The 16,936-nt window shown below is 39.7% G+C and overlaps 1 protein-coding gene across 8 annotated transcripts in view; it reads right to left on the bottom strand.

The window, feature by feature from the left end:
• The window catches only part of CADPS2 (calcium dependent secretion activator 2), a 335,958-nt gene extending 319,227 nt beyond the window's left edge, over nt 1-16,731 (bottom strand). For 7 of the 8 annotated variants that reach the window (XM_088141678.1, XM_025164784.2, XM_088141679.1 and 4 more), the window contains exon 1: nt 16,245-16,731. In XM_088141678.1, coding sequence (XP_087997804.1) covers nt 16,245-16,595 — 351 coding nt within the window. In that variant the 5' untranslated portion in view covers nt 16,596-16,731. Of the gene's footprint in view, nt 1-15,601; nt 15,815-16,244 lie in introns of those variants that run through there. The other variant, XM_025164799.2, reaches the window with a different exon arrangement.
• Nucleotides 16,732-16,936: the final 205 nt, after the last annotated feature.

Raw genomic sequence — 16,936 nt, 5'->3', positions numbered from 1 at the left:
TGGCATGGGACTGGGCTATCTGAGGGACCACCTCTCCCCGGTTATATCAGCCCACCCCATCAGATCTCGCAGGGAAGGCATGTTGTGGGTACCATTGGCCAGGGACCTGCATTTGGTGGATCCCAGATATGCCTTCTCTGCTGTGGTACCCACCTTATGGAATATCCTTCCTTCCAAGATTAGATTAGCACGATCCCTTTTGCTATTCTGGAAGGCCCTCAAGACCTGGTTATGTGATCAGGCCTGGGGCTTCCAGGGAACCAGAGACCTGCTTAGATGGCTCCATTGCTGAGGGGGCCATTTTTATTCACCCTCCCCTATGGTTTTTATGATATTTATTAATGTGATTTTTATATTTTTATGTTGTTTTTATATATTTTTATCTGATTGTTGTACAACACCCAGAATAGCTTTTGGTGAGATGGGCGGCTATATACATTTGATAGATAGACAGACAAATGCTACTGTGGTCATTGGTCATTTCTTAGTTGGAATAAAGAAGGGTTGAGGGTTCTTCTTTTTATGCACCATTGTTTCCACTTTCTGGGGAAACACTGTTAGAGGAATGTGGTAGAAGGGAAGCTCTTATGACACAGCCAAGAGTTGGGAAGTTAGAGCGACTATGATTAATGGTGTACCTACCAGAAGCCGTACTAAATGGGTCACGATCAGAGCTGGACATGAGCAAATAGTGCCAGAGCTTAATGCATATGGTGTTACAGCTTCTTCGTAGTGCAGGGCACATAGTTTAAATGATCAGTTCTTGAGGTTTTGCTTTGTGAATTTCCAACACTGACAGCCTTCACAAATGTTAAATTTTTACAGGTTGTCTTCATTTAGTAACTGCTTTGTTTAACGACTGTTCACAGTTATGATAATGGTGAAAAAGTAACTTTACAACCAATCCTTGCATTTACCACCTTCATAGGTCTGTAAAGCAAAGGAAAGCTGAAGTAAGATCATAAGCACCGTCACAGTTTCACTTAGCAACCACTTTGCTTAACGACCAAGTTGCCAGTCCCAGTTGTGGTTGCTAAACGAGGACTACCTCTATATTTATAATTAAGTTCAAATCTCATTCTTCAATGGGAATATCTATCAATTTTAAGTATGTTACAATGTATTATATATTTGGAAGACAGACTAGAAACTTACTTTAAACCTCCAAAGGCAGGTACAACCCTCCAAAAAACAAACAGGTGGAGCTCTTCCCTTTGCAAAAGGCATTCAATGATGAAAGACTATCACTGTCAATATTCATTTTGAAAGACATAATGCATATTTTATATCCCAAAAGCAGCCATTTTTATGATGCTGAGAAGCAGCCTTGGTATCCTGCCACAAGGCCTTTGAATCCATAATTCAAAAATTAATGAAGGGATCTGGGATACAGTCAGCTCCAGCTGTGCATTCAACAGAGCAACAAGCAAAAAGACAGACAATTGCCACATTTTGTCTAAAGAAGCATCAAACAAATCTGATTTGCCTCTTCCCCTAACCCCCTCAACCCATAGAAAGTCATGAGGATCATTATGGTATATGACAGACTCAAATGGCAGATTCTTTTATGGAATCAAGATTCTGCATATTATCTGCCAATTAAACTTTTGGGGCTAAGGCTATATTGCTAAATCTCTCTCTATATTGCCATGTCTCTCAATCCTAACATTTTGCCATGATGAGCTGGTTTGAGAATGATGTTCTTTATACACTATTTTCAAATGGGGCATATATTACACAAAGATGCAAATGTGTTTCTGTGTACAGGATTTAGGAGATGGGTATTAATTTTGTTTTTAATCTTCAGCAGGGACCATCATGACTGTTTAAATATTTCACACTTGGGAAAAACACAAAAGCATTATTTTACATTTCAGCAGATGAGCCACAGATGAGGTGTTTGGATCTGCAGGACCAATTTAATCCCAGAATTCTATTCTGTAATATTACCTATATACTCTGCTATTGTCCCACTATAGCTGTTTGGATTGCTGGATGGTTTCTATCATAAATAATTCTGAGAATATTTGCATAGTAAATGGTTCAAAATTGAACAGAGAATAAGAAAAGGATGTGTGGTATGTTTTTGTGTGTTTAATGGATTTATATATATGGAGTGCTTTGGTGACATTAGAGGCATATGAATGTGTATATATATATGTTTGTACACAGACAATACTGTGTTCTAGGCTAAGAAGCCAAATGATTTGCAGTGAATATTAAATATACTGTATGATGCAACAAGGAGCGGAGATCTGAAAATCAATGAATCAAAAACCAGGTTAGTTGTGTTCAAAGTGGAAAACAGAGCAAACAATTGCAAGTTATAAATAAATGAAGAAAAAATTAGAGCACTTTGATGAAGTTGTTTACAAATGATTGCAACACTGGAAAAAAATTAGGATGTGCAAATGCATGTAGAAAGGTAGTGGGTAGTAAGTGAGCCGTTGCTAGAAATGAATTGTTTGTCAAAAGAAGCATAAATGGCTATGTATAAGAGTACGCTTCTATTTGTTATACAAATGTGAGAGTTGGGTATGGCAGAAAAAATATAAAAGTAAATTAAACGTAGTGGGACTGGGGTTCTTAATGTATGCTGCAAAATAAGAAGAGATAGGGTTAAGAATGGATGAAAAATTTAACGTAGACTGAATCCAAGAGTGTATGACCAGTGTGAAAGAATGGTGATTTGCTTATATAAAGACAATGATTTTAGTTCAGAATCTCAATCACTACACCAAGAGAGCCAGTTTGGTGTAGTAGTTAAACCACAAGGTTAGAAAATGGGAGGCCATGGGTTTTAACCCCACATTAAGCATGAAGCCCGCTGAGTGACTTTGGGACAGTCACTCTCTCTCAGCCCTACAAAGGAGGCAACGGCAAACGATTTCTGAAAATGCTGTCAAGAAAACTGCAGGGATTAGTCCAGGCAGTCACCAGGAGTTAAGTCTGACTCAAGGGTACACATGCGCACACGCACGAAAGAGAACAAATGAGGATCAAATAGCAAACCAAATGTATGAAGGGAGAGTAAATGAGGTAGAGAGGAAGGGGAACACAGAGAAAGTTGTGGCTGGACAGAGTTGATGAGATCCTAAAAATGAGAAAGAGATGAGACATCTAAAAACAAAAAGCAGTGTATGATCCAGAGTATGGACATGGTAGAAAGGATGGTTCACAAGGATAGAAATGTATTGGGAGGAATAATAAATAGTGAATAACTTTGCTCTGGTTTTTTTCCTTATTTCATGTCTTTTTAACTTCTTTTGTTTACTATTTCTTAATCCTTTTCTGTACTTTGCATAACGTTGCTTACTACAGAAGGGAATAATGTGATAAGTAGGTGAGTTAACATTTGCCAATGATCAGGACACAAATCAGACACAGAAGGCAGAATTATTTACAGGTAGTCCACACTTAATGATCATTCATTTAGTGACTGTTCGAAGTTATGATGGCATTGAACAAAGGTCCTCACACTTACGACCGTCACAGCACCCCTGCAGTCACATGATCGCAATCTGGGTGCTTGGTAACCAGCTCACACCTATGACGGTTGCAGTGTTCCGGGGTCACATAATTGCCATTTGGGACCTTCCTAGCTGGCTTCTGGCAAGCAAAATCAATGAAGAACCGTGTGATATGCTTAATGACTGGAGGATTCACTTAACGACTGTCATGATTCACTTAACGACCGGTGCAAAAAAGGTCGTAAAATCAGGCACAACTCACTTGAGAACTGCCCTGATTAATGACAAATTTTCTGGTCCCTATTGTGGTCATTAAGTGAGGACTACCTGTATTATAGCAAATTGTAGTAAACTTGGACACCATAATACTACACAGAATTACTGAAATCATTTAAGAAACTGTAGAAAGCTACCTATGATATAGACCTATAAGTTACTAGAACTTGCTCCTTACGATGAATGTCAGTTTTAAACAAATCAAATTTGAATTAAACTTCGTGGGCCTAAAAACTAGGTTCATGCATTACATAAAGCCATAATGCAGGTTCTTTGGTTTGGGCTTGGTGTTGTGCTTAACGCAAGTATGCACCTGGAGCATAAATTTACTTAATTAAGAATAGGGGAAGATTGGGATTCAGGAGACATTTCTCCTATCCACAGTAACAGTTTATTGCAATCTCCATGCCCATTTACTTATGCAAAACCAAGGAAAAGTAAAACGAGTCTCTATATGTGAATCCCTTCCATCTGGGAGAAGATCACACTTAATAGGTGCCAAACACATTTGTCTCTTCAGAACACAAACAAATCCTCTAATCTTCAAAATCGTTTTGCTAATCTTGCATTCTCCAAGTCACCCCCACTCCTTATGAAGGTGTCCTACAGGAAGGCCAGAAAGGCTGTTGGCTTTTCTACTCTTGCAATCAGTAGAAAGGAGGGGCTACGGCTCACTGTTTCTAGCTACACAGCAACTGTGTAGAAGCTGCCCCATGCCCAAAAACATGAGGAAAAAGAGTATGTATCACTATTTTGGTCACTGACCAGCATAACTTAACTACACCACACCACACCACACAACATTCAAGAATGAAATAACAGCCATTGTGATCATAAAATAATCTATATATTACTAAAAAATGGCTAAAATTTAAATCAGTTATACAAAATTGTGATGGCAGTGCCCATTAAGATTGTCAGATTAATCTTATAAAAACAACAGTATACATAATTTGGGTAAAACTATGGGATAAAATCCATGGGATAGATAAAAATAGCTAATGTGAAATGTAAAATCACTGTATCACTAAAATCTACAGACAAAACTATATTTAGTATTAATACTGTCACTATAAGAAATATAATAGTGTGGTGTAAAATAAAACAGCCTATAAAGGAATGACAATAACATGAAAAGCTAAAAGGCTAAAAATGACCAATAATATGCACATTTATAGACACAATCTTTGTCAGTCTGATAGCTCTAAAGAAAAAGAGAATGAGTTCGTGCTTTATGTAACAGAAAAAAAACAATGTTACTCAAAGATAAAGTTTTGACAAAAGATATCACATCATTTTTAGACCAATTAATATTATATCAAGAAAAGTTATTCTACAACAGTCTTGAAGAACTCACCTCTCTTTTTATATTCAAACAAGCATTTTACCACTGAGAATCTTAACTGGAAGACTATTTAGACATTTGGACTGCATATATTACTTTAAATGTTTACTTAACAGGGGGGAAATTGGGAATTAAATTAACTTAATTGTATAGCATGACATATATGTAAGGCTAGTTTTTATTAATACAGAATTATCTTTTTATGTGTTGTTTTTACACTTTTTGTCATCTTTCCATTTTTTCTCCTTGCATATAAAACAAAACTATTAAAAAGGGGAAAGCTCTGAATTATGTTCTGAAACTTGCTGAGAATCTGATCCCTCGAGACCAAATCATCTCTTAATTATGCAGCTTATATTAATATAGTTACCTGCCACATTCTTCAAATACCTTCTATAAGCCAGACCATAGTTTCTTTCTTGTTTTACAACTTTTATCTATGAACTTCCTAGCATTTTTTTTTAATGTGGCTGTACAGCCAGAACTGCATCCTGTAGGATGCACTAACAATTTGAATTGTGTTCTTGATTCATGAAAGCATAAACAGTTCCTCCTGTCATTACACTTAAAATTTGCAACAGAATGGCTAGTAATGCAACTATTCTCAAGGAAGCATAAGGAATTGTCATTATTGAAAAGTTGATTTTTAAAAAATAACTAATGAAAAAAGGAGAGCCAGTTTGGTGTAGTGGTTAAGGCACCAGGCTAGAAACTGGGAGACTGTGAGTTCTAGTCCTGCCTTAGGCACAAAGTCAGCTAGGTGACCTTGGACCACACTCTCTCTTAGTCCTAGGAAGTGGGCAGTGGCAAACCACTTCTGAAAAACTTTGCCAAGACAACTGCAAGGACATATCCAGACAGCTGCCGGGAGTCAACACTGACTCGAAGGCACTAAAGTAAAAATGAAAATGAAAAAAGGCATTAAACTGGGATTTAGGACATCTCAAAATCCTTCTTTCAAGCTGTCAGTCAAAATCTTTGATACAATTTCTGCAGACATTATAAGAATAATTTGTTTCTGCTTCCTCAATCCCTGTCTCTTTTCTTTAAGGAGGAACAAATACTACCAAGGAAGTCAGGTTTGCTTGGCAAAAAGTTCTATAAGCCAGTTGTATATAAACTCAGTGTAAATATTTAGTTTTAAAAAGTTGACCTGGCACAGTTCTGTAAATGAGAAGACACCGTGCCATGAAGTTGAGCTTCCTGGGAACAGAATTCAGGGGCTGTGCAATGGCCAACTGCATCAGGCTTGTGAGAAAGTAGCATCTTAAGTCTTGACTGCTCTGATTGTTGGTTCTTACAGCTATGGAACTGGGCACCGCAGTACAAAAGCTACAAATGTAGCACAGTATTCAACACTTAAGTAATACTTGCTAAGACAGAAGTTTTTTGAATAAAACAGACACCTTTTGGAAATACATGTAATACTAAAAACTTTAAGAAAACCTTTCCAATGCAAATTTCAAATGTCTTCCTCTAATCAGCTGCTATAAACAGCTATTAGCATCTGTCTATTCTTTATTACACAATTATATATTTTCCCAGGCTGCACCTGTTTCAAATTTACAAAATAAAAAGGAACCAAAACATTCACAGACATGAAGATCAGGAGAAAGTTACCACTGACATCCAAATAGTGTTGTTTTAGCTATGTGTTCCTCAAGTGATCAAAGTGAGCAGTAATATTCCAACAGCACACAAAGTTAATACATGATTTGACACTGGCCAAAAGTTTTTTTCCAAAGATTCAATTTTTCTCTTGGAATCAAAGCTTTTCTGAAATAGCTGGAAACAAAAGACAATAATATTGTCATGTACCTGCTAGAATGTTTTGCACCTCGTGATGATAGAAACTGATCTACCAAGACTTTCCCCAATGACAGGCAGGAAGGATTAAAGGTCCCATAATCTCCAATTACTCTGCCACTTGGCTGGATATGAGAGTTGCAACCCAGCAGACTTGAAGGACATCTGAAAGGCTAGGGAAACTGTAGTCTGTGGAACATCTTTTGGGGAGTCCACAGAAACTGCTGATTTTCAGTAGCAATCTGACACAAAACAAAGGCTATTCACCATTGTTTGGGTTAACAAAATTAAAAGTTTACTGTATAACCTTATCTTAAGCTTAACACACCAAAAAATGAACTCCCCCATAATATATAATCCCCAAGAAACCTTAACCTTGTCCACTTGCATGATTCCACTGCATTATTGTCCTATTGACTGCCACTGCCTTGCATGTGAAGTAGTAATTTTTTAAAAATTGCAGCTCCATAGCCATCAAAAGTTTATCTGCTCCTGATCTATGAGCTTACTACCAAACTTTAAATTCTACGTCTTTGTCTAGCTCCAACCCTCTTACTTTGTAGACTTAATAGCACAGCTTAGGTTCAAAACCTGAATGTATATACAGACGATCTAGTTCTTATTCCAAATATTTTAGCAGGTGTTCAGGACCACCTCCTTAACTAGAACTGACCCATCCAATATGAACATCTCAGTAAAAACTGCCTGTAATTCCCCACAACTGCAATGGTAGGGGGCTCAGGCTGGGAGAAAGTGCTTCTCCACGATGGTCCCTGTGTTGTAGAACAATCTTCCCTGGGAAATTAGATTAGTGGTGATACTTCTGGCCTTCTGGAAGCAAGTTAAAACAGAATTCCAGGCTTTTCAGTTTAGTGAATAATGCCATGGGAATTTTTGAACTAGTTTCAGTTTTAAGGTTGCATTATGTTTTTAATTGTTTTATTATATTTTAATTATTACTGTATCACAGACATTTTATGTTTGTATACCACCGAGAGATGTGCAATTGTGGCAGGATAAACATTCAATTAAAAATAATAGCTTATCTCTAATATGATCTAGACCATCTTCCATCTTGACCTGTGCTGCTGTTATTCCAGTCTATGATTCCACTCCCATCACTAGCTTCTATCACTGATTAACTCTGCTTTCCAAACAAGTTCTGTTTCAGACACTTGCAGTCAGATAGCTGGATTCCCAACTATGAAGAAACCATGGGTTTGTGATGCCTTTGGAAATCTAAAAATAAAATCCACTGTCATCTGCAATTCACTTAGGCTACAATTCTACTGAATAGAACTTCATTGGAACTTACTTCCTGACACTTCTCTCCACAGGTTTTTCTGTTGATCTGATTGGTTAGGAAATCAAAAGGCACACTTTTTGATGCATCTTTTAGAAACATTTAATTGCTGCACAATCCACAGGACAGATGCAGATGAGATTATCATGTGAAGCAAACACGAAGAATTGAACTACCGTGCAAAGGCTTCCAACTGGCCCTTCTAATGCTTATGATATCCCAGGACATCCAGTCAAGCATTAATCCACTATAAAAAACCCTAATGGATTCAAAATCCTGTAAAAGCCATCATACTACAAAGGCATTATGAGGCGATATGATATGAAAGACAAGAACAACAGATTTTCTGAAAGATTTAACAATCTTCCTTAGCACACAAAAATTAAGCAGGATACCTGATTTCTGGAATGAAAGACTGTTTGCATATTCCCAATCAAGGCTGGAAGCAATGCATCACATAACTGCTATGGAATTGCTTAATTTTCACAATAGGAGGAAGGAAAAAATAAAACATCTGAGATGTAAACCCCCACAAGTGAAGGATGTTGTATAGAAAATTTCTCCATGTTTTATTTTAAAACTCTGTACATGAGCAAATAATATGTAAGGAAGAAGAAGGTCTCACTAAGCCATCTTTGCTATGTGGTGTCATCCAGATGAGTTAGGTAATGGCTAGGTTCAAGCACCACACAAAGCCATGGTTTGTTTAACAAAGCAAACCACATAATCATTCAGTGCAATGTGTGAACCCATTTGGTAACTCCTTGGGGCTGACTGACTAGAGGTTATGAGAGCAAAACATGACACCCCCAAAGGGTACCAGGGAGGGAAAAGCTGGAGTAGCATTTCCATGGAACGATCCATCGTAGGACTAGGCTGATCTTTTATTTCATCTTCTAGTGAAAAATAGCCTCCTATATAATGACTGATTCATACAACAAACAACTGGGAGTTGAAATCCACACATATCTCAGGGACTGGGGAAGGGGACTGATGTCACCTACTGGGGCCTTGGAGATGCCCCTTCTCTGATATTCCCAAAGGCACTGAAAACCTGGTTATTCTCCCAGGCCCTGGGACAGGGTAGCGGGTGAGCTCTTGAAAGATTTTTACGTTGTTTTGTATGTTTTTCCGCAAGCATATCATCTCTTTATTTTATTCTTCTGACTTTTTATTATGTAAAACATCCAGAGTTGGTTATAGTCAGGGGTTCCTTTTTAGCTTTTAAGTCTATATAGTACATTAATGCTCTGTATTCTGTCGGGTCTCAGAAACAACAATGCACAGGTGGTTAATTTCCCAATAGAAGCTAAATGCAGTGTTCATTAACAGAAGTAGACCACCTTAAATTCTATTGCAGATTTGTTTGTTAATTCATTGAACCTCCTTCCCTTTAAATTGGGCACGATATAATATTGTGCAGCCCAAAGAAGGAGATGGTAGAAAGATCCAAACGTACCTAAGAGGAGGAGAAATAATCATTTGTCACACAAATAAATTTTCAAATCAACTTGATCTTTATTTGTGAACTGCTTCCCAAATGAAATCAGAAATAATCAGAAGCAGGAACTAAGCCAGTTGAAATGTAAGCTATTTAAATAAAGCAAACCACTAGCCCAATGCTCTGTGGCAACTGCTATTTCAAAACTCCATTTTTCTTGGTAGACCTGTTACTTCACAATTATGAGCAGAGCTGACCTCATTTGGCATCCAAGGGAAGAAAAGTGAATTAACACTCACTGCATTTAGAAACAATTAAACTTCATTAGCAAAACCTAGCTCATAAAATTAAGTGTTGTAGCCCTACAGAAGGCATTTGGTAAGCTTTTACCAATACAAATCGAAAAAGTATTCTTTCAAAGATGTGTTTTATTTTGGGCTGATGCAGGGCTTTGCTTCAATACCTATCAAACTTTTCACAAAAGAAAAAAAAAATCATTTAACACATAACAAAGCTTTTAGCAAGAACCAAACAGAGGTTCACAGAACCAGTCAAGAAATTGCAAAATGGTGATCATCACCTGAACTTTGAAGGACTATTGTCTACTTTTCAGCTAAGTTGACTAAAGCTACCATAACTGGACTGGATGACCTCTAAATGAACACAAAGCATTAGAGTCTCTTTGTGGCTATCTGTAATGGTACCTGGGAATGAATCTGAGAGACAGGAGGAAGAACCACAGACTAGACAACAATCACGCAAAAGGTATCTCAGCCCACAGAAACAGAGGGGACATGGGAAGCATTTCAGAAGGAACCCTCTCTAGTTTTCTGGAAAGTAAAAGGAAAGAAGTAATACTCTCAGACTTGCAAGATTCTGTTAATGTAACCTTACAATAAAGATAGAACTAGTATTCATTGTTCTGCTTCTTGTCTTCTACTTCTTGACGACCTTGAAGGGCTAACATCAATCTTGCAAGTCTTCAGATTGAAATGATCAGTATGTTGTATAAGAACCAAACGTTCCTACTAGAGCTGAATTAGCAGATTCTCTACAGTTCTCTCTCAGTCCTCGGGGTACAGCATTTTCATGCTTCTTGATCATAGGAAAGTTTGTAATCACATTCATCTGAATGCACGTAGAACATATAATAATATTATTATAATAATAGCTCTTAGCACTAACTGGCCAAGGAAACATACAGGATATGGTATGGAAAGGTCCTCCTATAACACATTTAACACGTGTGAGTACAAGCTGTATGTATTCTAAAAATGTTTAAGAAATAAAGAGCAAGAAAATGATGGATGAACTGTGCAAAATCAAAATCAAAAGTCATCAATTTCAAATTGCATGGGTAACAATAATAGTTGATTTTTGCATTTTCCCTAAAGATACATCTTTCCATATTCTCAAAATAAATCCAAAAATAAATAAAATTGAAAGCTAAAAAGCTTTTAGAATCTGAAGATACAGTTCTGAAAATTCTCACCTGAATCTGAAATTTCTACGCACACAAAAATTGCCGAGAATATTTTTTAGACTAGGACAAAAAACCCTACCTGACTAAACATTAACTCACATTTAGTGTAATTCGGGGGGGGGGGGGGACCCTGCAAGTTTAGTAAACCATATAGTTTAAACTCAATCAGTCTTTTCAACATGATTTGCTTCAATGGACATTGCAGAAACCTCCAATCACCCACCAGTCAGGTGAGTGGTGAGAAAGTGTAACAGACATTAGCGTGCTCTCAGGCATGATATACTATACTGAAACTTTGCTTTAATAGACTAATTGCTGGAAGGGGATATCCATTATTCCCAGAGTCACCTGTGGTGGGATGGGTGGCTATATAAATTGGATGGATGGATAGATAGATATAATAATATATTTTTATGGCAAAACGGTTGCATCATTTGCATAACATCATCAATATATAAATGATAGAAATCATATCATTTGGGTAATCACATCCTGTTGCAGGATGTGCATAAATCGCAGTGGAATTTGATCTGTTAGATGCAAATGCTGTTGCACTTAGGTCTGGAAAATCATGGGCCTATTACTGGCAAATACCTGGACCACCCCACACCTACCAGCAACCCTCCCCCCACTTCTCCAGGATGAAACACTGGCCCACCTGCTGCCAGTTCACTTATTAATGAGGCATTCTAACTGGCTACTTTCTCCACGGTGGGCAACAGTAGTTCTGAAGGGTAGCAAAGCGGCACTCTGATTCCCATTCAGAAGTGTTACAGGAAATCTGACAGGGAAGTTGGGGTGCCTCACTGGGATAAACTCACCAGCTGAGCTGAGTTCCTAGACATCGTAGCAACTGAATAGCAGCTGAACCAAGACTTGGCTCCACATTAGTAAATCACTTGGATCTGGATGTGTAACTTCTTTATCTAAAGGCTGCAAAGAAGCCTTACTGAGCATCATGCTTCCAAAACCAGCCAGGACAAAGTAGATGGAGCCAGGACAATAAATATGATTTAATTTGATTTTAATATAAGTGAAATTCGCTATATACAGTTAATGGGATCATTCTGTAGGCAATGTTTCCTTGTCTCACATGCACACATATTTATTAAAAAAAATTATCCATACACACACACACGTACTGTGTGTGTGTGTGTGCGTGTGTGTGTAGTCCTTGCTTAACAATGGTGATTGTGACTGGCAACTTCATCACTAAGTGACATGGTCATAAAGTGCAACGCTTTGTGACTGCACCAACTTACAACAGTTATGGCAGTCCCAGTTACCGTTGTTAGGCAAATCCTGCACAGTTGCAGCATCCCGTGGTCATGTGATCACAATTTTCAAACTCCTGCCAGCTTCTCCATTGATTTTGCTTGTTGGAAGCCAGCGAAAAGGTCATAAATGGCAATTGTGACCATAGGATGCCGCAACATTGCAATTGTGAGCCGGTTGCCAAGCACCCAAATTGTGATCACTTGACTGCAGGGACGCTGCGATGGCTACAACTAAGGGGACTTGTCATAAGTCCCCCTCGTTCAGTGCCATCATAACTTCGAACAGTTGCTGTACAATGTATGTGTATACACACACACACACACACACACAAACAGCTTGATGGCAGCTTTGGGGAGAGGGCTTCCAACCCTACTATAGATTATTCTAAACTGAGTACCTGAAGCGGACATCAGATTGCTTATGGCATTTGGAATAATTTAAAAGAGTGGGCAGCTGATATAAAATGGAATTTAGGTGCTGAGGTGATCTTCAAAAGAGAAATTCCATGCAGAGACCCTTCTCAATGTTTCTGGTTTAACCACTGCAGGAGCACTATGCCCTCCTGGAATACTGGTGGTTACCTGGCTCTGTCTGATTAATTCCAAGCCACTCTGTTAATCCAAAATACATAATACCAAGAGGCTTTGCATTTACAAAACAGATCTATGAAGTTTTCTTTTCTCTTTGGAACTAGCATGCAATCTCTGCTTCACTCATTTAGCATTATGTGGCTAAATAAAAACAGGTCCTTCAATCATTGTGAAACTGCTGGATTCCAGTCAGTCTATAGTAGTCCTAAAAGCACTTTAAATGAACCTGCAACTGGAATAAGAGAAAAGCATTTCAATTGCTCCTAGAAAATAGGAAGGTTCCAAAGAATATAAAAACATATGTCTCCATACCAGCATTTAAGCAAGGTTTTAGTTCAATGACGAGCTTCTGTAGTAGATACAATTCCATTACAAGACAAAAATTAATGTAGTCATGCCAAATATAAATGCCCAAGGCAAATTAAATTTGAGTTCATTAATTAGAGAACATAAGAGCCATTTTTTCTGAATTACAGGTACTATTTATTCTGAGCTAAAGTGTCAAATGTCTCCTACCCAACATGCATTAGGTAGCCTGATCTCCAGAGGCTAATTCTATTGGAGTTTTAATTGTTCTGTCAATTAAATTGCATTGCTATTTGACCTGTTATACCACCAACTGACAAAGTCTCCTTTTTAAAATGAAAAACATATGCAACACTGAAATATTTAAAACAGTTAAATAGCAAATAAAAACAAATGGGTAAAACAAGTAGAATTCATTATTAAAATTAGAAGTTAAAATCAGCAGTTAAGAAAAATATGTGCTTTCAGGCCCTTTTTTAAAAGAAATCTAATTGAGATGTCACATCATTCATCTCTGCAGGGATTACTGTAAAGAGCTAGAGCAGCAACAGAGAAAACTCAATCCACAATCGCCATCAGATGAGCTCCAGCACATAGAGAAACCTCTTCAGATAATCAGAGTCAATGTGCAGGTTCATAGAGAAGGAGGCATTCTCTAAACAGCCTGGGCTTAAGCCATGTTCACCTTTACAATTAACAATCAGCACTTTGCATTTAGCCCAGAAAGAAACCTGTAGCCAGTACAATGCTTTAAGCACTGACCTTATTGGCCTCTCTGGGTTCTTCCTGAGACTAACCTCGCTGTCAGGTTTTGTGCCAACTGAAGTTTCCAGGCCAGACACAAAGAGAGCTCCAAACAGAGCATATTACAATAATCAAGCCTGAAGGTTATTAGTATATATACCAGTTTTAAGGTTATCTTCTAAAAATGAAGTTCCTTTTATTTTTGTCATTCCCTCCTTCCTTGGATTAATATTTACTTGACATGAAATAAAGAATTTGAGACTGGTTCAGAACATAATATTGGTAGGACAGAAAAAATGATATCTGGGCCCAATCAGACCACTGGTAAGACTTTGAAACACATGAGAATAACTTTGATATGTTAATAACACAGTCAAAGGGCTAGAGATAAGTTACTTTCATGAACTTTAAAATAACCTTCCCCAGTGCTGGGACTACAATACATAGATTTCCCACTCATTTAGCATAGGACCTTCTCTTACATGAAGTCCTGTTCATATTATCCAGCCTGTCTGGTAGAATCTGTCCAAACTTATTTATACAGCAGCCCATCACCTCAACATACCAAAGACTGAGTGAGGGACATTTAGATGTAAAGTATACAGAGTGAACAATCAATCTGAACATGATGTTTCTAAGTGCATTTCTTTATGTCCTCCCCCTGCCCTGCAGAACCTCACCTGATACACTGGCATCTGGCCTCTAAAAAGCAAGTAGAATTCAATGTAGTTTGAAGAAATGAAATTGGAGGTAGGACAAAGGTAACAGAACTTACATTAGGTTTCAAAACCATATTGTCATTCCAAAGTTTTGAAGAATACTAGTTCCTGTTCAGGGAATAATAAAATAAAATAATATTTATGGGGGGGGAGAGAAACTGGCCCCTTTTATTGTTGCTATCAAGAAATGCACTAAGAAATTCTTCTAAACTCTTCCCCAAATATGAATTTTGTTCCTTTACATTACAAAGTTAACAGCTTGTTTCACTGGTCAATTGTTTCACAGGGGACCCAAACTGGACAAATGCCTATTGCCCTAAAACAGTACTGCTCCACTATTTTGCCCCAACAGACCTGCCTTCTTTCAGAAGATAAATACCATATTCACTACAAGGAATTACTTCAAGTAAATGGGGAGGAGGGGGGAGCATGGAAGAGAAAGGAATTCTGAGGAATTGGGAATTCCATGCAGCAAAGGGCTGAGTTATTCCAGTTGTTGCAACTCTGAGATGTTGCTATCCCAAATGAAAGTATGAAAGCTACAACTTTTAAGTTGCGATTTTTGGCACCACTTACTTTAGGGAAAACTCTATTCCAAGAAGGCTAAATCAACTGCCTCTCAATACTGACTGTTAATTATAGTCTCTACAGTTGCAATCTTCACCACAACTGCATTCAGCCAGCATACTTTTGACCAGACACATGTATAAATCCGAGCTTACCCACTTCACATCAAACGGGACCAGGCGTTATTTTTGTAAAAACAAAAAAGAAGAAGAAGAAGAAGAAGAAGCCTCTGCACTCCATAGGGGTCCTGTCAACCGAGCTCATGGTACTTACTGGCAAATATGCATGTGCAAGATTATCATGGAAAGGGCTCGTTTATCCCCGAAACAAGCGAGTGACAGCAACTGCCCGTTAGAGAATTAGCCTGGGTTCTTGCAAATGCATCGACACCTGCCTCAGTTAACTAATAAAGAGCAAATCAACCTGTTGCGGGAAGCAAAAAAAGAAAGAAAGAAACGGTGCAATCCTCCAGCCGAGAGTCTGCCTTCTTTCACCCGGGAGTTTACTTTCCTCGGCTCCCTCTGGAGCCTCTGACCCACGCCCACAATGCCTATTGTTGGAGCACGGAAACGGATCTGGGGACAGAACGAAGGGAAGAGATCCTGCGCTGGGCTAGACTCACCGGATCCAGCCATCTCAGAAGTTCCCGAAAATAAAATTCTTCCTGACTCGGCCCACGAGCTCCACCTGCCCACTTCCTCCCGTTTCAGCCGGGAATCCGATGCAACAGGGGATACAAACCAGCCTTCTCCGTGCAGGTTCCCCGTTGCGTCTCCTTTTCCAGCCCCCAGAGTGGAAAGGACTGTAGGGAATCTGTAGGGAAAAGCCAACCGGACGGCCCCCTTCCGCAAAACAAACCGCGGGAAGAGGTCAGGGGCAGGCTGCAGGAAGCGCGCGCCCGTCCGCCGCGACTCACCTTCTGCTGCCGCCGGGCCATGTCTGTCGGCTGCTTGGCGTTAAAGGGGTACGCGATGCACCTCACGATGAAGACGTAAAGCTGCAGCCGGCGCCGCTTCTCTCGCTCCTCTTTCTGCAGCCGCTCCTGCTCTTCTTTGCCTTCGCTCCGCAGCGAAGGGCTGGGGCTCTCCGGTCTGATCGCCGCGCCGCCGCCGCCGCCGCCCTGGCGCCCTGGGTCCCGGGCAGCGGCCGGAAGGGCTCGCGGAGAGCTGTTCGAGGGGCCGCACCCACCGGCCACCCCCAGCAGGTCCCGTCTCTCTTCCTCGAGCACCTCGTCGGACTCTTCCTCGCTGGAGGACGGGTCGAGCATGGTTGCCGACGAGCGCAGCGCACCGCTGGCGAGAAGGAAAAGAGCAGCACCGCCACCAAGCTGAGGTGCCTGGCGCCAAACCAGCGGACACCTTTCCGGACACGTCGAGCTTCCACGCCCGACTATTTCCTACAAGCCAGCCAGCAGCGCCGCCGAAAGAGAAGGGCGGAGTTTGTGGAAGGGGTCGAGCTTGGGGATAGCTTTGATGGGTCCTATCAGCGCCCGGGCCGGCCCGCCGCTACTTCCCTCGGCGGCCGGGAGGGAAACGCAGCTCCGCCCAGTGGAGAGCATCGGCGCGACTCACAGGTGGGAAACCTGTAGCGCCCACAACAAGCAACACG

The sequence above is a fragment of the Python bivittatus genome, unplaced genomic scaffold (assembly GCF_059951505.1).
Source record: "Python bivittatus isolate LINGU-HERP-01145 unplaced genomic scaffold, Pbiv_v1 ctg000330_np1212, whole genome shotgun sequence".
NCBI classification, from domain to species: domain Eukaryota; kingdom Metazoa; phylum Chordata; class Lepidosauria; order Squamata; family Pythonidae; genus Python; species Python bivittatus.
The sequence above is the reverse complement of the archived record's forward strand: the minus strand, read 5'-3'. Positions and strand labels throughout refer to the sequence as shown.